Raw genomic sequence first — 25,741 nt, forward strand, 5'->3', positions numbered from 1 at the left:
GTATTCATAGTATATAAGGGGGATTTTAGACATCTAAAATACAATGGAATTGGAACTACTTACAATATATAGTTATGATATTTATACCAGTGACAATTGTAAAGAAAATTCTAAAGTATTAGAATCATCTAATTATTACAACTTTTACTTCCCTGGAAGGTGTTAATACATGAATCTAATAAGCTTTCTCACTATGAAAAAATTTACTTATATTAAAATATTAAAAACTATTTAATGAGGTTCATTTCCTTCCAAAAGTAAACTGAGGTGTGTCTGAACCAGCTTGAGGCAAAGGAAGTTTCAAACACAACATTTTTTAAACTAGCCATTATTTCCCATGTTGAAAAAAATTGCAATTTTATTTCCTAACAGCAAATGAAACTGTCAGGAAAATTTAGGTGTAATAAAATTTGGGTGGTTAAACCAACATGCTGGATTTGAAATAAAACTGAATTAAAGGAATTAAAATTAATTCTTATGTCAGTCAACTCTTTTAAAATACTATTCAAAACTTGCTGTTTTTACAAACAGCACTTCCTTGTCCTTGATAAAGTGCAAAGTTAACTATCTCTTTAATGTCCACTAATGGTGCTGCAGTTGAAATTGTGCACTGAACAATATTTTGCATAAAATGTGTTGCTTCTGGCAATCTTTCCACCTAAATAAAAACTTGTCAAACAGGGTGACTTTAGTGGTACAGAGTTTTAAAATGATGGATTCAGTCCAAGGTTAGCTAATAACGGCTGACATGCCCTGGAATCTTGAGGCCTAAATCAACATTGTTTTCACAGCTGTAATTAAGCCACCTAATCAGAAGCACATTTTGACGGGACAGTTTCTGGAAGCCAGACATTACAATTTCTTATGCCTGGAGCGCAGTGGCTCTTGAGAGGTCCTCGTTTAATTTCAGGTTAAGGGGAGGTGGGGAGGCAGTATAATAAAAAAGACTATTTTTTTAAGCAACATACAACTGTTGAAATGGAGCAGGCCCAAGTGTTCATGCCTTGACCAGCCTTGCATCCCACCCTCCTCTCGCTCTGCTGAGTCCCCTCAACTCTCAAGTGGCAGCTGCACACAGTGAGATGAAGGGTCTCTGCCAAGATCAACAGATGAGCTGGTCTGAACTGGCTCTCTGTGTGTTCTGATTGTAAATTGTGCTGGTGATGATTAGAGAACTCTAACACAGGATGTCAACTCTTAAAACTGTCCAGAGAAAATAATTTTTTTAAGTTCAGGAAAAAATTTTTAACTTTTTTTTGTGGCTTGGTGCATAGTGTTGTGTCTATAACTTTCATATGATTCAAATGAATTCACCCAAATTAAGCAACTCTGTTATTAAGAAAGAAAAAAGAAAGAAAGGCCGTGGCTTGGCTTCTAGCAGGGACCTTCATCTGGGTCTGTTTATATAACAGTGCTGCAGAGCATAGTCCTCCACTGGCACACTAGTCTTGTGCTTCTACCACCTGCCAACAGTACCTATTCATAAAATGATGAGAATCTAGAATGTGACAGTCACATCTTATCAAGTAACTATGTTGATGACTTTCAAACAGCTAAATTGCCAGCCTAACTTGTTTTCTGCAATGTTGTTACATTCTGTAACATTTAAACTTTCAACCCCAGAGGCCATTGTAAAACTATCAATATGAAGGCACTACTCACTGGAGTCTGATTACATTTAGTTCTGCATTTTAATTACATATGGATTCTATTAACTAAGCCTTTTGCCTTATAGGCAACATTTTAATCAAATTACTATAATTTTCAAATATGTTACAATAGTCTGATGAGTTAAAAGTTCACATTCCTAACATATTAAGTATCAAAAAATGTTGCATAAAAAAAGGAAATACTCCTTACTAATACGCTAATACATTTTTTATTACTTTGGGGATTTATTGACTACCTAGTTACAAGTCACATTGTGAGATTCACATAACTGGTATACATTTGTAAATGACTTACATTTACATTATATGTTAATATAACCAAATTCAACATATAATTTTATTATAAATTTAGAAACACAATTATTCTATTGTTGTAAACTGACACAGGAACAAGACAAAACATAGTTAGAATCTTGGATTCAAAATCAGTATTTGTAACTTCAATCGAAGAATTTTAAAGCTGACAGGGAATTTAGATTTCATCAAATAGCAACCCTTCATTTTACAGCCAGGAAAACCAAGACCCAGGGAGACAGCACAATTTATTTCCCAAAGCTCTGAGGTGAGTCAATAGCAAAGTTTGCTCTAGAACACAAATTTCCTCTGAGTCTCTGTCATGCTCTTTCCACTACAACATATTGCCATCCTGTGTAAGCAACAATCTACCTGCCTATCCTACACCACCCAAGAACTCAAAGAAATATTTTTAATGAGATAAAATACACATAAAATTTACTAGTTCTGCAATTTTAAAGTGTACAATTCAATGGCATCAGGAACACTCACAACATTGTGCCACCATCACCACCATGTAGTTCCAGAACCTTTTCATCACCCCAGAATAAAATTCCATACGCATTAAGCAGTCACTCTCCATCCTCTCCTCTCCCTAACCTCTGTCAATCACTAATGTGCTTTCTTGTCTCCATGGATTTGCCTATTCTGGATATTTCATATAAAATGGAATCATACAAATGTGGCCTTTTGTGTCTGGCTTCTTTCATTTAGCATAATGATTTCACAGTGCATCCATGTTGTAACACGTATCAGTGCTTCATCCCTTCTTATTGCTGAATTATATTATTAGTCCGTGGTTTGGCTGTATGGCATTTACCTATTCATCAACTTATGGACTTTGGGATGTTTCTACCTTTTGGCTTTGTAAATAGTGCTGCTATAAACATTTTTATACAAGTATTTATTTGTATGAATACCTGTTTTCAATTCTTTTGGGTACATATGCAGGACTAAATTTGCTGGGTCATATGGAAACTCCAGGTTTAACTTATTGAGGAATCATTTTCCACAGTGGTTTACCACTTTACATTCCCACCAGCAATGTATAGGGGTTCCAATTTCTCCATATCCTTGCAATGCTTGTTATCTTCCTTTAATTATGACCATCCTAGTGGGTGTAAAGTGGTATCTAACTGTGGTTTTGATTTGCATTTCCTTTTCTTTTTTTTTTTTTTTTTGAGACAGGGTCTCACACTGTTGCCCAGGCTAGAGTGCAGTGGCATGATCATAGCTCACTGCAGCCTTCAACTCCTGGGCTCAAGCAGTCCTCTCACCTTGGCCTCTCATGTAGTCAGGAATACAAGCACATGCCACCACACCCAGTTAATCTTTTTTAGTTTTTGTAGAGATGAGGTCTCACTATATTACCCATGGTGGTCTCCCTGGCCTCAAGTGATCCTCCTGCCTCAGCCTCCCAAAGCATTTGCATATCTTCTATGGAGAATTACCTGTTCAAGTCCTCTGTGATTTTTTAAAAATTAGATTGTCTTTTTGTTGTTGAGTTGTAAGAGTTTTTTATATAGTATGGATATCAGGGATTAATCAGATTTATAATTATAAATATTTTCCCCCATTCTATGGGTTGTCTTTTCACTGTCTTCATAGAGTCTTTCCATGCTTTTAATTTTGAAGAAGTCCAATTTATTATTTTTGTCACTTATCCTTTTGGTGTCATATCTAAGAATCCATAAGAATCCACTGCCAAATCCAAGCTCATGAAGATTTATTGGTATGTGTTTTACTAAGCATTTTATAGTTTTAGATCTTTTATGTAGGTTTTTAATCCATTTTGACTTAATTTTTGTATATAGTGCAAGGTAAGGGTTAAAGAAAATTAAGAGGGAAATTTTAAATTTCCTGAGACAAATGAGAATGGAAATATATCGTACCAAAATCTACGAGACACAGCAAAAGCCATTCTTGCAGGGAAGCTTATAGCACCTACATTAAAAAAGAAGAAAGATTTCTAATAAACAACCTAATGATGCACCTCCAGGAACTAAAAAAACAAGAACAAACTAAGCCCAGAATTGGTAGAAGGATGGAAATAATTTTTAAAAGTAGAGATTAAGAAAAATAATTCAAAAGATTAATAAATTGAAGCATTCGTTTTTTGGAAAAGTAACCAAAATTGACAAACTCTTAGCAAGACTAAGGAAAAGAAAGAAAAAATAAGTAACATCAGAGATTAAAAAGAAGACATCACAATTGATACCACAGAAATATAAAGGATCATAACCTTCCAAGATTAAATTATGAAGAAATAGAAAATCTGAACAGACCAAAAACAAGTCAGGAAATTGAACATCTTAATTAAACATCTTTCATCAAAGAAAAGTTCAGGACCTGATGGCTTTACTGCTGAAATCTATCTAACATTCAAAGAAGAAGAAATAAAATTCTACTCAAACTATTCCTGAAAATTGAAGAGGAGAAAATACTTTTAAATTCAGTTTATGAGGTCAGCATTATCCTGACTCCAAAATTGCACAAGGACACACAGACAAAATAATACAGGCCAATATCCCTGATGAACATAGAGGCAAACTTTTCCAACAAGATACTATCAGACCAAACTCAACACTACATTAAATAGATTATTCACTGTGATTAAGTGGAATTCATCATGGGGATGCAAGGATGGTTTAATATACACAAATCCATAACTATGATATACCACATTAACATAAAGACAAAAACCATATGATCGTTTCAATAAACACAGAAAAAGGATGACAAAATTCAACATCTATCATGATAAAAGCTCTCAACAAGTGAGGAATAGAAGGTATGTACCTCAAAACAATAAAGGCCTATGGGAAACCCATAACTAACATCATATTGCATGGGGAAAAGATGTTTTTCCGCTAAAATCAGGAAGAAAACAAGGACACCCACATTCACCACTTCTATTCAAGATAGTACTGGAAGTCCTAGCCAGAGCAATTATGCAAGAGAAAGAAACAAAAGGTATCTAAACTGGAAAGGAGGACGTCAAGTTGTCTCTGTTTGCAGAAAACATGATCGTATACATAGAAGACCCCAAAAACTGCACCAAAAAAACTGTTACAAGTAATAAATGAATTCAGTAAAGTTTCAGGATATAATATAAATATAAAAAATTAGCAACATTTTTATATTCAAATAGTCAACTATCTGAAAAAGAAATAAAGAAAACAATTCCATTTATAATAGCTATAAGAAAGTAAGATATCTATGAAGCAATGTAACCAAAGATGTGAAAAATCTGTATACTGAACACTATAAAATTTTAACAAAATAAAGTGAAGAGGATACAAATAAATGAAAAGATATCTCATGTTCATGGATTGGAAGAATTAATATTGTTAAAATGGCCATACTGCCCAAAGCGATCTATAGATGTAATGCAGTCCCTATCAAAAGACCAATGACATTCTTCACAGAAATAGAAAAAAAAGTCCTGAAACTCATGTGAAACCACATACACACACAAAAACCCTGAATAGCCAAAACAATCCTGAGCAAATAAAACAAAGCCACAGGCATCATACTACCTGACTTCAAAATATACTACAAAGCTATAGTAAGCAAAACAGCATGGTACTGACATAAAAACAGACATATAAACCAATGCAACAGAACAGAAAACCCAGAAATAAAGTCATACACCTAAGGTGCTAAGCACACACACTGGGGAGAGGACAATCTCTTCAATAAATGGTATTGGGAAAACTAAATATCCACATGTAAAAGAATGGCATTAGACCCCCTACCTCTTATGATATCCAAAAATCAACTCAAAATAGATAATAGACTTAAATGTAAAACGCAAAGCTATGATAGCACTAGAAGAAAACATAGGAGAAATGCTTCATGATATTGGGTTGGGCAAGGGTTTTCGAGTAAGACCTAAAAAGCACAGGCAACAAAAACAAAAATGGACAAATGTGATTACATCAAACTAAACAGCTTTTGCACAGCAAAGGAAATGACTGACAGAGTAAAGAGACAACCTACAGAATGGCAGAAAATATATGTAAAGTATACACCTCTCAAAGGGTTAATATCCAGACTATATAAGGAACTCAAACAACTCAAGAGCAAAAAAAAAAAAAAAAAAAAAAAGAAAGAAAGAACCCAATTTAAAAATAGGCAAAAGACCTGAATAGACATTTCTCAAAAGAAGACATACAAGTAGATAACAGGCATATGCAAAAATGCTCAACATCACTAATCATCAGGGAAATGCAAATCAAAACCATAATGAGATATCACCTCATTTCAGTTAGAATCATTATTACCAAAAAGGCAAAAGAAAACAAATGTTGGTAAGGATGTGGAGAAAAAGGGAACATTTACACACTGTTGGTAGGGTTGTAAAGTAGTACACCTATTAATGGAAAACGGTATGGAGTTTCCTCAAAATGTTAAAAATAGAACTACAATATGACCCAGAAATACCACTACTGGGTATATATCCAAAGGAAATGGAATCAGTAGGTCAAAGAGATAGCTGCACTCCAATGTTTATTGCATGGATGTGACTATGGCTAACAGTAAAATGTTGTATATTAGAAAATAGCTAGAAGAGAGGCTTTGAATGTTTTCACCTCAAATAAATGATAAATGAGTGAGATTATGGATACACTAACTACCCTGACTGGATCATTATACAACATAAATATGCATCAAAACATCAAATTATACCCCAGATATATGTGCAATTATAATGTGACAGTTTAAAACATAATTTTTAAAAAGAATTTTATAGTTTTAGCTCTTATAAATAGGTCTTTGATTCATTTTTAGTTAATTTCTGTATATAGTGTGAGGGAAGACTTCAAGGAAATACATTTTTGAAAACAAACTTTCTACTGATTTATGTAAATTAGACCTCTGTTTCTGAAATAACATAAACTCTTACTTTTTGCTAGGCCTAAGTAGAGTTCATTTTAACTCGGTATATCATTGTCACTAACAAACACTTACTGAGTATATACCATGTAAGTAAAAGGTATTATGATGGTTATTTTATGTCTATGTATGTCTACCTCTACATAAACACACAGAGGTAGGGGTGCCAAAATATCTGAGAAAATCATTTAAGTGGTATGTTGAAAAGAATGCTCTTCTTTGTCACAAATGATTTTGTGTTGCCTTTTTTTTTTTTAGGAAAAGTAGTGAGAAGAAACATCCAATGTATATTATTTAAAAGTATTTACTTAAAATTTTACCATATATAGAATATGTAAATTATTCTACTCATTTTCATTAAGTGCTAATACAGAATAATATAAAACAGTTTGATGGAAATTAAAGAAAATTTGGTGTGGGAAAAAATTCGGAGGGAATCATGGTTTGTGCAAAGCGTAGGTCCAATAACAAGTATAGATTGAACAAATATGAAATGAGTGATCTTTTCATTAATTTCAATTCAAATCGAGCAGCGTTTATTAAAGTCAGATCATTATAATGGATTATAAATATGACTAAGACATCACCTCAAAGTCTCACAATATGCTAATACATACACAATTAATTGGTTATATAAGTCAGACTACTATACAGAACCCAGACATGTAAATACAGTGATAAATGATCAGAACAAAGGAACTCTTACTTCTTCTGCCAATTGAACAATGGTGTAAAAAACCAGAAGGAGTCAGAATATGCCAGAATGTCAGTGGTAAAAAACTCATACTTTATTATGGGGAAACTGGAGAGAAAAAACAACTCTTGAGTTTCTAGAATATGAGAAATCTTTAAAAGTTCGAAAATGTTTTCAGTAATGCTATGACCTGACCACATCTGTGTTTTGGAAAGATAACTCTGCCACTAATATGACAGGGTGAATAGAAGAAAAAAGACTAGATATAAGAAAACTTATTGGAAGACCATTGCAATAGCCCAGGGAAATGGTCACGTGACTACACAGATAGAAATAAGAGGATGGGTCTAAGAGATCTGTGGTGGTAGAAACAGTAAGGCTTAGCAATAGATTAAATATTGGTGGTAGAGGGAAAGTGGAACAAAAGTTAAGGAATCTTCCTTGGGCTACAAGGTGGACACTTATTTCAGAGACAAGCAATGAAGGCAAAGGAGAATTAGGAAAAACAGGGCACGGAAGTGCTGAAAAAAGTGTTCAGTTCGGGACCTCAGTGAATTTCAGGCTTTTGCAGAAAATCAAAGTGCAGATGTTTAATAGGTAATTGAAACCCTTAAAGAACTCAATTTAGTAAAAAAGATAAAATAGTAGGGGAGACACTGAGAAGCATATTTAGTTGTTGCCATTCTTTGAAAAACTAATAGGAATAATTAGAGCATTATGTTGCCAGTTACTATCCATATTTTCTGCAACTTAATTACTAATCAATCATACTGATCACTTTGAAATTTTAATTCTGGCACTTCTTGCTCCATCCTTGTAAAACTTCATCACTGTGGAATAGAACTATATAAATATATATTAATGTCTATACTGATATACAAAATAATATATACCTAATATATGTTTTATATTATATGAATGTATACTTATATTTATATAAATATAAAATTTATATCATGTCCCAAAAGTCACTATCAGGATTTGGGTTAGTCACCGTGATGAAAGCGGATCTTCTGAAACTGCATTACATGAAACAAAATTCTAGAAAGAAGGTATGAGGCCATTGGAATATGCATTAATAACTCCAGGCCCCTGTTTCCTATACAAACAACTCTTGAGTTTCTAGAATATGAGAAACCTTTAAAAGTTTGGAAATATATGCCAAGGATCAAAAAATATATATGTTTGCATGTTGACTGAGCTGTCCAGTTTTTGATATTTTATGTTTTCCTTATTCAGCTCTACTAGTATCCAAAAGCCAGAGCTGGCAGTCACAATAAAAATATGGGAGAATTTAACGAAAATCTAACTAAGAAGTATTTAGCAAAAGGGTAAAATGAGCACTGTTGTGACATAAAATGCAGGTGAATTTTGAGAATAGAAAAAAATGAAATTTGGAGTAAGGAAAATAAAGCAAAAGGAGTAAATATTTTGTAATGTAGTTGTCAGAGATATCACAGTGAGAGTTTCTCAAACGGTGAAATTTATCACAGCTTATATGCCACACAGCTGGCCCCTTCTCCCCCAGTGTCATCTCTCACAATTCTCCATCTAATCCACTCTGCTTCAACCATGCTAGACATCTTTCAATCCCTTGAGCTTGCCATGCTTTCTCATGTCAACTCCGACTTAATCTTCATTTTTTTCAACTGAGATTTCAATTCCCCAAGCAGGCCTTTCCTCACCACAGCCCAAGTGAAGTCCCTCAGTTATATGCTCTGAAAGCACCCTACGCTTGTACTTTAACGGCCCTCTTTTAATTACTTGTACAATGGTTGTATTCTCCACTATATCTGAAGTGCCATGATGGTAAAGATTTGTCTTATTCCACATTGCAGTCTCGTCGGAAAGCACCTGACAGGGAATCAGAGGTCTTGGCTTGTAATCTGATTGGTTTCTAATTAAAAGCCAGGGAGATGAACTCCAGAATCTGTACTTTATACCACTGAAGTGCACTGTATAGCCTCTCTCAACAAATTGTCAAGGCTAACAACTGTTTCAAAAAAATATTCCTAAAGAGCTAAAAACTCAATAATGAGTATCAATAATCAACTAAGATAAGGTATATGAATGTTTGTGGAAGCAACTTACCTGGAGAAAAATACTTGAATTCTGTGTCAGTTTCTCCATCTACACAACACTAATATTAACAAATGATCCCTCTGCTATCCGTAAAGTATAACTAAAATAAATGTGGTGAAATGTTATTTTGGAACTTAAGAAAAAGAGGATTCTTTGCTTTTCATCTTAACTGAACCAAAATATCTAAACAATTCACCTTTATTAACAATATAATACCACCCGACAAGTATCAAATCTGACGTAATCTGAACAATGATGCAAAGATATTTCTCCTGCAAAGACACTAATGGAATGGTCCTCTGAGTTGTAATTTATAATTTACTCATAAATAAAGTCCTATAAAATTAAAAGCATACTGCTTAAACATACAGTGGAAATGAAGCAAATCAATACTGTAGTTTGCAGCATCATAACTCACAGCAAGGTATTTGGGTTTGGCATTCTATGTTTCAAGATTGAAGTATCATGTTTCTCCATAGCTGTGGGTGTGCTGGTCTCCAAACACCCGCAGTGATTGGTTCTGACTGCTGTACTGTTCTCTACTGGGCTGTATGGGACTCAAAAGCTCTTTGCTCAAAGCCCTTTCTAGTTATTATAACTCAAGATAAAAGCTCTGGAGCAGTCCTAAGTTAATGGGCCAAAGACCAACATACCGGAAAAGTTAAAGTACTGGCAAGTGTACAACTGATGAGAAATCTTACATGAACTCCAGCATTATTATTGTGTGTTGCTAAAAAAACTGAAAATGTTATCTAAAGACGGATAGCTTTAAAGATAATTATTCATGTCTACAATATGATCAGTCTCTTTATATGCATTACAATGACATATGTTTTTGATAAATAATGAGTATTTTTTATCTGGTGAAATGGCTGGATAGGATAGTAATGAGTACATACTGGCTGCCTTGATTCATTAAATAAGTCATAACAACAACAAGTAATGGTAATACAGTACTTATGATATGCTAAAAGCACTGATATAAGGGTTGTTTGGGTTCTTTTGCCTACAGATAAAAAGATTTCCTCATAGTTAACTTATATTTCTTAAAATTATAGTATAGCTTAGCTGTAGGAAATATATATAACTATCAGAAAATCTTTTTACACACAAATAAGAGAATATTTATTGATCACCTACTAATATGCCAGACACTGTGTCTTTGTTTCATCCTCATAACAACTCTACAATGTGGGAATTTTCATCTACTTATTACAAATATCAAAACTGATGATTAGAGTGTTTTAATGGCTAATGAGTAACAGTGTCAGAATGTACATCCAGGCCTGCCTGATTCTAAAGCCTTCTGTGAGAAGGGGAAAATGGCAGCTGGTTAATAGTTTTGAGAGTAGCCAAAATAACAAATATGAGAGAGATCAAGAAAGAGCATCAAGAAAAAAATGGTCAGAAGTGGAATCAAATCAGATTATAAAGTAAAAAGCTGGAACTGGATGGTGCAAGAATGGATTGGGAACCGATGAAGGTAAGGTTTGGAATGACTATTGCAAGCAGTCTTGGGCTTACTGGGTACAGGCTGTTTGGGTGAGTTGGGTAGCTTTAATTAAGACGGGGAATGGAACTAAAATAACAATACATTTCCTATTATACAAAAGTGATAATTTCATTCATTAAACATGTGTACTATCCATAAGACCCAAGTCAACATAAAATATATATTTTGATTGCTCTTCCCACTTTACAAGGTGTCAAATTGCTATACATTCTTCAGAGACTCCTACACATATATTATCTTCTCAGCACTTTCTTCTGACAATGTTAGAACGTACTCTTCTCTCATTTGTGCATCCACAGATTTTTTATTTGCCTATTTTTGTGATTTGCTTATGTCTCTGTTTCCCCAGCTAGAAGAGGAACTCACAAGGGCAGAGATCATGGCTTATTCACCTCTGTCTCCATACCTCAAATAATGTCCACTTAATGATTATTTCTATATTGTTAAATATAGGTAGAAAATGGTCTATGCAATAAGGAACACAGAGATGTGTGAGTTCCAAAGGAAAGGAAATGAGCACACATTCAGTGCTTTTCAGAGGTGATGGTACAAAGTACTACCTATATGTCCCTGATGCTCAAACCATCTATGTCAGTGGATATTAACATTTCAAAACATTAGATTAAGGGAACCTCAAACTCAACGTACTCAAAACTAAATTCATAATATTCCCCCCATTCCACTGTTTTCTTTATCGGTAAATGAGACCACTGATCCATTTCCAAAAGCAAAAAACTAGGAATTGTCTCAGGCACACCATTTTCTCTTGTTCTTCATGTCTAGCTGATTCCTCACACTGTAGCCAAAGTGATCTTTTCTAAAATGCAAATCTGAGCTCATTCCTCCTTTAAAATTTTTCAGTGAGTTTTCCTTTGCTCTTAGGAAAAAGAACAAAGTCTGACCTCTGCCCTTTTCTCCAGACCATTCTTATATTAGACCTCTCTTGGCCTTTGCTTTCTTCCACCAGCCACACTGGTCTTTCTCAGTTTCTTCTTTACATCACAGAAACTTTGTAGAAGTCACCACTCCCCTTTTCTCGATCTCGATCCCTGTTCTTTTGCACCATTGGATAATTCCTACCCAATCTTCAGACACTAGCTCAAGCATCACTGACTCTGAAAATGTTTTACTCATACCCTAGTCTAGGACAGCCCCATTGTTTAAAAAACTCATTATCAGTCAAGTTCTTTCCTTTCAGTGCATTGTCTTGGTTAGTAATTACACATTATTTAGTGTGATTATATGAAAAATAATTCCATTTTAAGTTCACGAGAACAAGGATTGTCTGTTTTGGTTATGACATCCCCAAGAACAGAACTGTGCCCACCAAAAAGCAGATGCTTAATAAATTTTGAATTAATAGATAAAGAAAAGAATTAATAATACAAAGAAGGCAGAGCACAAGTAAGCAGAGGCCTGGGAGTCAACAAAGGAAAAGTAGACATGTGAAACAAAGGAGATGAGTGTTTAAAGAAGAAAGGAGTAGCTAAAGACCTGATGTTGCATAAAAATTGAAAGGGATGGAAAGGAACTAACAGATAGAGCAGGCATAAAATTATTGGTGACTTTTGAAAAATAGTCTCAGCAGAATGACAGTCTCAAAAGTCAGTTGGTAGCAAAGTTCAAGAATAAATGGAAAGTGAGTACATAGAAGCAAGTATAGATTCCTTTTAAGAATGTATCAATGAAAGGAGAGGAAAACAGGCTGCAGAAAGGAGCAGAGAGCTCAGTCACTGGAATATGCTAATGGTGATCAAAGAACAGGAGTTACATGCTCAAGGCTATAGTAGGAAGCAGGATAAAATGATGAAAATTGTAGTTGAAAGTGTTAGGTTAGTAAATAATCTTTTCCTGCGGTATAATCCAATGACTTTCTATCAAGATAATGGTGATCAGAATAATAGCTGACTTTTTTTTTTTTTTGACTAAGTGTGAGGCAAGGTCCTAAGCACTTTGACACTTCTCACTAGACTGCCCAACATCTCATTAGGTAGCAATATTATTATCCCCATTTTACAGATGAAAGCCCTGACATGCAAGCCACATAGTTAGCAACTGACAGAACTAGAATCTGAATCCAAACTTATTTGACTTCTATGGCACACACTATTAACTGGTTAACACAATATCTACTCCTTCCTAACTCCCTTGTCCCTTAACTTATTTCAGCTACGTGTGGCCACATGACCAATTTCCAGCTATGGGAACATAAGCAGAAAACCTGTTTGGAGCTTCTTTAGAATATTTTCCCTCGTTTGAAATATATAAATATTAAATATATGTTTTTAAAAGGAAAAGCCTTTTAAGGTGTGTATAGAGATTATCTAGATACCTATATCTATATATCTATATACATGCCTTTGGAGGCATATATATAACTGAGTAACACATATATAAACTGTTGTTGGGCTATCCCATCCTTCTGACTTGAATGTTACTACAAATCCTAGATCTGGGCTGCAATCTTATGACAATGAGGGAGTAGCAGAGAAATTACAGAAAAGTTGAGGCACTAAACTAATTAACAATAATCACCTACTTCTAGACTTCCTGTGAGAAAAAAAGTTCTCTATTTTTTAATTGAAAGATGAAATTGCATGTATTTATCATGTACAACATATTTTCAAGTATACATCCATTGTAAAATTGTTAGAATCTAGCTAATTAACAAATGTAATACCTCACATAGGTATCGTTTTTATGGTAGGAACACTTAAAATCCACTCTTTGCACTTTTCAAGAATACGTCTTTATTAACTATAGTCACCATGTTGTACAATAGAGATCTAGAACTTATTTCTCCTACCTAACTGTAATTATATATCCTCTGACCAACATCTCCCCATTGCTCTCTCTCCCCTATCCACTCCATCCTCTGGTAACCACCAATCTGTTCTCTACTATGAGATTATTTTTTTAGATTCTACATATGAGTGAGATGCAGTATTTGTCTTTCTATGCCTGGCTTATTTCATTTAACATAATGTCCTACAGATTCATCCATGTTGTCATAAATGACAAGATTTTGTTCTTTTTTGTGACTGAATAGTATTTATTACGTATATATACCATATTTCCTTCATCCATCCATCCATTGATGGACACTTAGGCTGATTATGTATCTTGGCTATTGTGAACAGTGCTGTGATAAACATAGGAGCGCAGATATCACAACTCTGAAACTACTAGAAGAAAGCATGGGGGAACTCCATGCCATTGTTCTTGGCAATGATTTTTTGGTATATGATCTTAAAAATTATATGCAATAAAATGAAAAACAGACAAATGAGATTAAATCAAACTAAAAAGCTCTGCACAGCAAAGGAAACAATCAACACAGTGAAGAGACAACCTACAGAATGGGAGAAAATATTTGCAAGCTATACATGTGACAGGGATTAATATCCAAAATATGTAAGGACCTCTAACAATAGCAAGAAAACAAATAACCTGATTTTTAAAATGGGCAAAAGACCTAAATAGACATTTCTCAAAAGAAGACATACAAATGGACTTGTATATGAAAAAATGCTCAATATCACTAATCTTCGGGGAAATGCAAATGAAAACCACAATGAGATATCACCTCACTCCTGTTACAATGGCTGTTAACAAAAAACAAAAGGTAAGTGTTGGTGAAGATGTGGAGAAAAAGGAATCTTTGCACACGCTGGCTGTGGGAATGTAAATTAGTACAGTCATGGAAAACAGTATGAAGTTTCCTCAAAAAATTAAAACTAGAACTATCATGTGATCCAGCAATCCCACAACTGGGTATATAACCAAAGGAAATGAAATCAGTAGGTCAAAGAGATATGCACACTCCTCTATTTTTTAAATTGTGCTAGTCAGATCTTCTGTTATTTACACTTGATGGTATTCCTAACGGATATACCTCCAAAGCCCATGCTCTTACCCACCAAACAATATTGCCTCTCATCTATGAAATACAAAGACAAAGGTTTTTCTACTTCCTTTAGAGAGTTTTAAAAAGTTCAAGTAAGTAAATGCATATACAAATATCTTTAAAAAATAAAAACCATTACACAAGTTTATTATTTTTAAAACAGTGATTCTCAACTAAGGAAAAAGACAGGAGAGCACACATCCTGTCGAGACATGGAATTGGGCAGCATGCTCTTAAAAGGATACATCAGAATCACCTGGGGGAATGTTTCGCATTACATAGATGAAGAATCACTACCAGGTGAACCACCTCTTCTACATGAAATGATGAATGTATCCTGTAGATATGTTCAAAGGGGAAAAATGTTGAAAAGTGGAGTTTTGGTATGATTGTGAAGCATATTAAACACACTTTCATTAAGATATCAGTAGCATACCAATTGGCAAAAATTTTTTGAACCCACGGAGAAACAATCTCACCTTACCAAGTTTGGTCTTCTTAAAATACAAGTAATTGTTTTCATATTAAATAATAGTAGAAAGTAATAATAGTACGACCCAACAAAGCTGATACAACTTAAACAGTATAATGTAAAATTAACCAATCAAATCAGAGATAGCAAGAAGAAATATGAAAAAGGCTAGAATAAATTCCAAATACTCCAAAATTTTAAGAAGTTTCCTCTTCATTTTAATTTCTCTTGGTGGAGGTCAAATTTACTAATCTCTCATTAAGAAATTAACAAAGTCATTTTAAAAACTGAACTCACAACTCTGGTCCCAAATAACTGCCTTTTTACATTTATTGGATAAATTACTCATACTTTTCACTCAATAAATATTTATTGAGCACCTACTATAAGGCAGACTGCTCTTGGAACTGGAATGTCTCAACAGCAATGAGGTAAGCACTGAAAATTGCCTTTCTTTATGGAACCTACATTCTACTGAGGAAGGAGCAGACAAACAATAAGCAAATAAATAAAATGCACCATATGTCAGTTTGATGATAACTGCTAGAGGGAAAAAAAATAAAATAAGAAAGGTGGAAGGGAGACAGGAAATATGGGGCAAAAGAGAGACAGAGAGTTTTTCAGGGGGCAGGGAGGGTTGATGGTTGTGATTTTGAATACCCTGGTTACAAAGGATTTATTTGGACGCTGGCACTTGAGCCAAGACCAGAAGGTGAGGAATCAGACCACAGCCATGCATCTATTTGTTTTAATGCTAACTCTTTTGCTGTTGAATGTAGCATTTGAAATGGGTCAACAGCTGAATAGCAAAATGATACTGTTTTTCTTTATAAGTCACTGTAATCAAACCAAAAAAAATTAAAAAGACATTCCAATTATTGGTAACCTACTGAATCTACTGTTGACATATTAGACTTTCGAGGGAAAGTTTAAACGTTTACTTAATCCTTTATGTCACAATACATTCATTTTTTAAAACTCCCCAACCATATATTTGAAGTAGAGAAATTTTTTTTTAGTGTTAAGTGAGCCCAAACTTCATCATGGGCTAAAATTTTAAGACATGAAAATAGCTGCTGAAACTGAATTTTAATCATATAGATGAATCACAACATGCATCTTTAGCTAGGCATGTATTATGGATAAGTCTCGTTTTCTACAGAGAATAATCACATGTTCTAATTACCATTTTGGTTATACGCATAATTAATAATATTCTGTCTTAATGGGACACACTGAATCTTCAGACAGTTGCAAGCTTTAACTATGCATACTGCCAAATCCAACTGTCAGCTGCACTGCCAAACACAAAGGAATCTTGATGTAGTGTTTTAGCATTGATAACAATACGCATATCTTTATACATAATACAATGAAAAAATTAATTGCTTTTCTTCTTTCAAATTTTTCTCCACACAAATAATTTTATGTCACTTGATCGATCATTTACCCTAAATTACATATATTGGCAAATGATCTTATGAACGTTAAAAACATAAATGTAAATGTAACCCAAGATTCAAAAAGTTATAAAAATATTGTTAGACAAGGACTTACTGATTGTAAACTTGCATTTTCACGTAAACAAGCAGTGTGAAGTTCTGATTTCAAGGCCGCAACGTGACTTCGATGAGATGTCATTTCCTTCTCTAATGTCATGATTCTAGTGCTTGCAAGCTGGTAGACATCCATGAAACTTTTAATCATAGCCTTAAGAAATAAAAATAATGTCACATATAATTCAAATAAATATGTCCCCAAAGGAGAATTTCCATAATTTGAAAGCAAAAGCATTAAAATTTTAAAATAAACAACTTTTCATCTTTCTTTAAAATAATAAAGCTAAACCTCACATTTTATATTGAGAACAGCGACTATTTTAAGAAAGTTTGTGAGAAAATAATTGAGACTTCATTCTAGAGTATTTATTTAAATAAGATATACTTTGATCTATTGTGCTTAAAATTTAGAATGCGGTTTTAAAAGATGGCACAGTTATTTTCTGTAGTAAAGTTAAATTCAAGTTGTAATTTGACCTAAATTTCCATCTTAAGAGAGGTGCAATCTTAATGGGTATACAAACAAGATATTTCAAAATAAGCTGAGTTGGTAAAATTTTTAATCCACCTAAAAAACAAATGTTTTGAAACAAAAGGAGCTAAAATAATCTTGTGATTTTTAAGAGTAAATGTGATTCTTATTTTGTAAGAAAAGTATAATTATGTTGATTCATGTAACACAGAAATGCCCTCACATTGCACTATACATAATAAAACAATTAACATAAGCAAGTTCTGGTAACTTATTATCTCCTCTAAACAGTACCGTATTTAGGGAATTATTGTATCACAGTTTAATCATATTTTACAGAATTTTTCTTCTAAAGCAATTTGTAATGAATTTTAAGTCCAGGATACTATTATGCCTTTTTAAAAAAGGCTTTCAAAATAACTCAAATATAGCAAAATAAATCCCATATTTCGAATACATTTTCAAAAATAATATTATATTGTTTACAAGAAAAATGTTCCTACAACAGCCAGAACTTAGTATAATGGTAGACAGTCTGAGAATTTGCAAATTACATTCTATCTTAAGGTTATGAATTAGGAAAGCTTTGAGAAATTATACATTTGAGCAATTGTGAATGCATGTGAAAAATAACTTAGTGAACAAAGAAAAAGAAACAATATAGTAAATGTATGCAAAACAGAGGTAAGTTAGTTACTTGCAGGTAAGAGTAAGAAAATTCAGACCTTTTGGCCTAATAAATTCTTATTTGCCCTCAAAAAACCAGCTCAGATCTTTTTCAAGAATTCTCTTGTGAGACCAAAAAAGGCAGTGTTAACTTCTATCCTGGTTTTCTGTGGATCCTTCATGCCTGCTTCTACTGTTGCATATTATTGCTTTAGTAGAAATTTATTAGTTTACATGTTTATCTTCTTTACTAGACTGAGGAGCTACTTAAGGCCAGATACTCCACCTATACATATCTAGAGCTTCAGGGATAGTGAGTACCTGTTTGAATGACTGCTTGAATTAATGACTGTTTTGATGAATGAATGAATGAATGAATGAATGAAAAATTAGAAAAGATAAAAACCATAAGTTGAAACCATATATTGTTACAAAATACCTTCTACAAAAGGGTGATGATGTTTGGGAAAGTATAATCTTAACACCTAATTTAATGAATAAATTATTAATAATACTCTGTTCAAGTTGAAAAAAAGCAGAAGCATAACTATAGGCTAGGCATAAAAGGGTGAAGTACACAAATATGAATTTAGTAACCAACACTACATAAGCATTATATGACTTCTTACCTGGGAATATCTGACATATCCTAACCTATCTTCCTTTGAATCATTTCAAGGCAAGTTTATAGCTAATACTAATACAAACTATATCTCTGCATCTCAAAAGTCTGTGAAAATCAGAAACTTGAATTACATCTGTTTTTTCCTATGTCAAGTATCTCTCAATTCTTATAAATTCATGTATCTTCTCCATTGAGATAGTGGACCAGAAATCACAAGTCCTGGGTTTTTTTGTTTTTTTTTTTTTCTGATTCTTACTTTGATTCAACTCTATGTTGTTGGGAAATGCCACATAATCCCTCTGAGCCTCCATCTCCTCCCTCTATAAAATGGGAAAAAGAGTCCTTTTCTTGTCTACTTCCAAAACTGTTGTAAGGCTCAGAAAATTAAAACGGCTAATGTTTACTAGGGATTTACTGAAGCGCAGGGACCATGTAGCATATTACATGCTTAATTTCATTTATCTTTACAGTAACTATATGGAGTACATACTTTTTTTAACCTAGTTTTTCAGAGCAAAACACAGGAGCTTGGAGGGATTAAATAACTAGTCCAAGTTTACAATTAGTTGTACAATGATCAGGACACAAATCCAAGTATTTCTCATACAAACCCACTCTCTTAACCCTTCACCTATATTGCATTTAATATAAGAAAGCACTCTAAAAATGGTAAACTATTGAATTTCATTGTAGTATTATTACTATTGCTCTATTTTTAAATTCTCCACTAAAATCTAAATGAGACAATCTGAAATATGTGGTTCTTATATATATATACTTTTATTGTCTAAGGACCTAAAATGTATAAAAGGCTGAAACATGCATAAATGCTTATTGAATGATAAGAAAGTTCCCTTCCATCAGTAATAGGCTCCTGGATTATTATTTCACCGTAAGTCACAAGAGAATTGGCATTTAATATTTTACGATTAAAAGTTCCACATTTTAAAAGTTATCCCATTTTCTAAACTTGGAGAAACACACTTTACGAATTTCATCTTTATGACATTCTAAAAGGAATAAATAATATAAATGATATTCCTTCAAATCTCCCTTTAAAAATAAATTTTTTGAGAAGTAATGTCAGAAATTTTATATAGTGGCTAACTCTTCCTTGATCTACTTTTAATAACTAAATTCTAATATTCAGTGAAATATTAATATAAACCACATATTACTTCTTTATAACACTAAAAAGAATAAAATATTCCAATTTTGCTTAGGATTTCAAATCTTAAACATTCCAACTCTCTTAAAGTAGTATTTTCATTTGAGAGACAAAATAAAATTTGTATAATAGTGCATATGATACTTTTTCAGAGCAGCAAGGTACAATAATCAATACAGAAAGCATGTTTCATGTTACTAATATGTATACAAAATACCATGCTCTTCTAAACAAAAGTCTCCTTCAAAACTGGAAGGTATGAGGAGTATCACTGAAATGGCAATTATTCAAAGAAGCCACATATCCTTTGAAGAATAAAGAATGTTAACTTCCAGTATTAATAAGTGATTCAAACTATATAGTAAAGCATACCAATGGGAAATTCAACTCTTTAATACAAAAGAAAGGTGTCAAATTGGCAGAAGAAATGGAAATGAGAGTCTGAATTAACTGAGGGAGTAGAAGAAACAGGGAGTAAGCATCTACTGACCCCTGTATCAATCTCCTAAAGTCTAACCCTCTACAACATATCCTGTTCCTTTATTAAAAGATCACATTATTTTACATTAGGAAACAATGACAAAACAGCACGATATTATATACAGCAAGTCCAGGATTTGAGAACTTATCCTGTTGTCATCCTTGGCCCCAGGGGCTTATTTTGACTATACCATGCAGTGAGATCTGTATCTCAGTGGGACTCGGTTAGTATATGAAGAACAAAAGACAGTTTCTGAGCAAGAATGGCCTTTGTTTTAGGGATAATCTATAGTGTTTATAATGGACAGTAATAAGACAAGGGAATTCAAACATAAAATTCCATATCTATCCATTTTTTTAAAGTATATGTGCATTAGAATATAAAAAGTTATAAGATACAAACAGGTGCATGTCACTTGAAGACTAGAACATCATTTATATAATTTGTTATGTACATATTATTAAGTAGTTTAGACTGACTTCAAATTTGAACATCAGGAACAATGGGATAGTTGGGGGCCCGATATTCAGAGAAGAAGAAAATAGTGGAAAATATCATAAAGCCTACATGCCAAAATATCAAATCTTTTATCTACATTTTTGAGTAATTGGAAAGCAAAAACCTCTAACACTTTGACTTTAATTCATATAATTATAAACATACTTCATTCTGTATCTTATGTAAAGTAAATATATTGTGTAAAACACATATGCCAGATATATTAAATATGTGAAATGTAACACATTTTCACAAAATCAGGATAAAAATTCATACCTTATAACATTTTATAGAAATTAAATGAGTATTAATACATGAAATGAGCTTAAACTACCTGGCATATAATAAAGGCTCAGGTAAATGTTACTTGTGGTAATGATATCAAATAGGAAAATTACTATTTTTGCTCATAAAAGAAAGATTCAATATTTCTGAGAGGTGTAAATTATTAGACATAATGTGAATATTTTAAATATAAAATATTTAAATATTTGTTTCTCTTTGATAATAAAAGTTACTATTTATTATGTCATTCCTAAGGAAGAAGATCTCACAATGATAACATGGTTATGCTCAACAAAATACTAGCAAATGGAATCCAACAGCACATCAAAAAGATAATACACTATAATCAGGTGAGATTTACTGCAGGAATGCAAGGATGGTTCAACATATGTAAATCAACAAACATGATATATCACATAAACCGAATTAAGGACAAAAACCATAAGATCCTCTCAATAGATGCAGAGAAGGCATTTGGTAAAATTCAGTATACCATCATGATAAAAATCCTCAAAGAACTAGGCAGAGAAGGAAGAGGCCTCAACATAGTAAAGGGCCTACATGACAAACCCACAGCCAACATTATACTTAATGAAGAAAAGTTGAAAGCATTCTAAGAATTGGAACAAGAAAAGGATGTCCACTTTTTGCCACTTTTATTCAACACAGTACTGGAAGTCCTTGACAAAGCAATCAGGCAAGAGGAAAAAATAACAGGTATCTTAATTGGCAAACAGGAAGTCAAAGTATCCCTGCTTGCTGATGACATATTCTTCTATCTATAAAATCCTACAGAATCCACCAAAAAACACTTAGATTTGATAAATTCAGTAAAGTTTCAGGATGCAAAATTAATGTACACAAATCAGCAGCATTTCCATACACCCATAATAATCTACCCGAAGACAAAATCAAGAAGGCTATCCAATTTACAATAGTTATAAGAAAAAAAACACTAAGAATATATTTAACCAAAGATGGAAAAATCTACAAGTAGAACTACAAAACACTGATGAAAGAAATTGTAGATGAGACAAACAATTGGAAAAATATCCAATGATCATGAATTGGAAGGATTAACATCATTAAAATGACCATATTGCCTAAAGCAATCTACAGATCCAAAGCAATCGCTATCAAATTACCAATGTCATTTTTCAAAGAGTTAGAAAAAACAATCCCAAAATTCATATAAAACAAAAATAGAGGATTCCTGGGCAAGATGGCTGAATGGGAAAAGCTCCAGTCTGCAGCTCCCAGCAAGACCAATGCAGAAGGTGGGTGATTTCTGCATTTCCAAATGAGGTACCTGGTTCATCTCATTGGGGCTGCTTAGACAGTAGGTACAGCCCACAGAGGGTGAGGAGAAGCAGAGTGGGGCATCGCCTCACCCGGGAAGCAAAAGGGGTCAGGGAACTCCCTCTCCAAACCAAGTAAAGCCAGGAGGGACCCTGACGTGAGGGATGGTGCTATCCGGCAGAGATACTATGCTTTTCCCACAGTCTTCACAACACAGACCAGGAGATTCCCTTGGGTGCCTATATCACAAGGGCCCTGGGTTTCAAGCACAAAACTGGGCGGCAATTTGGGCAGACATCAAGCTATCTGCAGGAGTTTTTTTTCATACCCCAGTGGCACCTGGAACACCAGCAAGACAGAACCGTTCACTCCCCTGGAAAGGGGCCTGAAGCCAGGGAGCCAAGTGGTATTCCTCAGGAGATCCCACCCCCATGGAGCCCAGCAGGCTAAGATCCACTGGCTTGAAATTCTCGCTGCCAGCACAGCAGTCTGAAGTCAACCTGGGATGCTCAAGCTTGGTGGGGGGAGAGATGTCTGCCATTACTGACGCTTGAGAAGGCGGTTTTCCCCTCACAGTGTAAACAAAGCCTCCAGGAACTAGGCAGCAGACTAGCCTTCAGACTAGGCAGAGCCCACTGCAGTTCAGCAAAGCCACTGTAGCCAGACTGCCTCTCTTGGTTCCTCCTCTCTGGGCAGGGCATCGCTGAAAGAAACACAGCAGCCCCAGTCAGGGGCTTATAGATAAAACTCCCATCTCCCTGGGACAGAGTACCTGGTGGAAGGGGGGCAGCTCTGGGCACAGCTTCAGCGGACTTAAACGTTCCTGCCTGCCAGCTCTGAAGAGAGCAGCAGATCTCCCAGCACAGCACTCGAGCTCTGCTAAGAGACAGACTGCCTCCTCAAGGGGGTCCCTGACCCCCATGCCTCCTAACAGGGAGACACCTCCCAGCAGGGGTCGACAGACGCCTCATATACAAGAGCTCCGGCTGGCATCTGGCAGGTGCCCCTCTGGGACGAAGCTTCCAGAGAAAGGAGCAGGCAGCAATCTTTGCTGTTCTGCAGCCTCTGCTGGTGATACCTAGGCAAACGGTCTGAAGTGGAATCCCAGCAAACTCCAGGAGACCTGCAGAAGAGGGACCTGACTGTTAGAAGGAAAACTAAACAGAAAGCAATAGTATCAACATCAACAAAAAGAGCAACCATGCAAAAACTGCATCCAAAGGTCACCGACAGCAAAAACCAAAGGTAGACAAATCCACTAAGATGAGGAAAACCCAGCTCAAAAAGGCTGAAAATTCCAAAAACCAGAATCCCTCTTCTCCTCCAAAGGATCACAACTCCTTACCAGCAAGGAAACAAAACTGGATGGAGAATGAGTTTGACAAATAGACAGAATTGGGCTTCAGAAGGTAGGTAATAAACTCTTCTGAGCTAAAGGAGCATGTTCTAACCCAACACAAGGAAGCTAAGAACCTTGATAAAAGGTTGGAGGAACTGCTAACTAGAATAACCAGTTTAGAGAAGAACATAAATGACCTGATGGACCTGAAAAACACAGCACAAGAACTTCGTGAAGCATACACAAGTATCAGTAGCCAAATCGATCAATCAGAAAAAAGGATATCAGAGGTTCAAGATTAATCTAACGAAATGAAGTGTGAAGACAAGAATGGAGAAAAAAATGAAAAGGAACTAACAAACCCTCAAAGAAATATGAGATTATGTGAAAAGACCAAACCTATGTTTGATTGGTGTACCTAAAAGTGACAGGGAGAATGGAACCAAGTTGGAAAACACACTTCAGGATATTATCCAGGAGAATTTCCCAGGAGAACTTCTCCTAGTAAGACAGGCCAACATTCAAATTCAGGAAATATAGAGAATACCACAGAGATATTCCTTGAGAAGAGCAACCCCAAGACACGTAATTGTCAGATTCACCAAGGTTGAAATGAAGGAAAAACGTTAGGGGTAGCTAGAAAGAAAGGTCAGGTTATCCACAAAGGAAAGCCCATCAGCCTAACAGCATATCTCTCTGCAGAAACCCTACAAGCCAGAACACAGTGGAGGCCAATATTCAATATAATTACAGACAGTAATAATCAACCCAGAATTTCATATCCAGCCAAACTAGGCTTCCTAAGCAAAGGAGAAATAAAATCCTTTACAGACAAGCAAATGCTGAGAGATTTTGTCACCACCAGGCCTGCCTTACAAGAGCTCTTGAAAGAAGCACTAAATATGGAAAGGAAAAACTGATACCAGCCACTGCAAATGCAAACCAAAACGTAAAGACCATTGACATTATGAAGAAACTGCATCAACTAATAGGCAAAATAACCAGTTAGCATCATAATGGCAGGACGAAATTCATACATAACAATATTAACTTTAAATGTAAATAGGCTAAATGCCCCAATTAAAAGGCACAGATTGGCAAATTGGATAAAGAGTCAAGAACTATTGGTGTGCTGTATTCAGGAGACCCATCTCATGTGTAAAGACACACATAGGTTCAAAATAACGGATGGGGGAATATTTACAAAGCAAATGGAAAGCAAAAAAAAAAAAAAAAGCAGGGTTGTAATCCTGGTCTCTGATAAAACAGACTTTACACCAACAAAGATCAAAACAAGACAAAGAAGGGCATTACATAATGGTAAAGGGATCAATGCAGCAAGAAGAGCTAACTATCTTAAATATATATGCACCCAATACATGAGCACTCAGATTCATAAAGCAAGTTCTTAGAGACATACAAAGAGACTTAGACTCCCACACAATAATAGTGGGAGACTTCAACACCACACTGTCAATATTACACAGATGAACAAGACAGAGAATTAACAAGGATATTCAGGATTTTAACTCAGCTCTGGACCAAGCAGAACTAACAGATGTCTACAGAACACTCCACTCCAAATCAACAGAATATACATTCTTCTCAGAATCACATAGCACTTATTCTAAAATCAACCACATAATTGGAAGTAAAACACTCCTCACCAAATGCAAAACAGAAATCGTAACAGTCTCTCAGACCACAGGGCAATCAAATTAGAACTCAGGATTAACAAACTCACTCAAAACCGCACAACTACATGGAAACTGAACAACCTGCTACTGAATGACTACTGGGTAAATAACAAAATTAAGG

General features: G+C 34.5%; 1 protein-coding gene across 49 annotated transcripts in view; it reads right to left on the minus strand.

The window, feature by feature from the left end:
• The window catches only part of CCDC171 (coiled-coil domain containing 171), a 416,355-nt gene that overhangs the window by 33,181 nt on the left and 357,433 nt on the right, over positions 1–25,741 (minus strand). For 42 of the 49 annotated variants that reach the window (XM_063609154.1, XM_063609151.1, XM_063609129.1 and 39 more), the window contains one exon: positions 17,089–17,241. In XM_063609154.1, the coding sequence (XP_063465224.1) occupies positions 17,089–17,241 (153 nt within the window). Of the gene's footprint in view, positions 1–14,335; positions 15,397–17,088; positions 17,242–25,741 lie in introns of those variants that run through there. The other 7 variants (XM_063609158.1, XM_063609155.1, XM_063609147.1 and 4 more) reach the window with 5 other exon arrangements.

The sequence above is a fragment of the Symphalangus syndactylus genome, chromosome 9, assembly GCF_028878055.3.
Source record: "Symphalangus syndactylus isolate Jambi chromosome 9, NHGRI_mSymSyn1-v2.1_pri, whole genome shotgun sequence".
Taxonomy (NCBI): Eukaryota; Metazoa; Chordata; class Mammalia; order Primates; family Hylobatidae; genus Symphalangus; species Symphalangus syndactylus.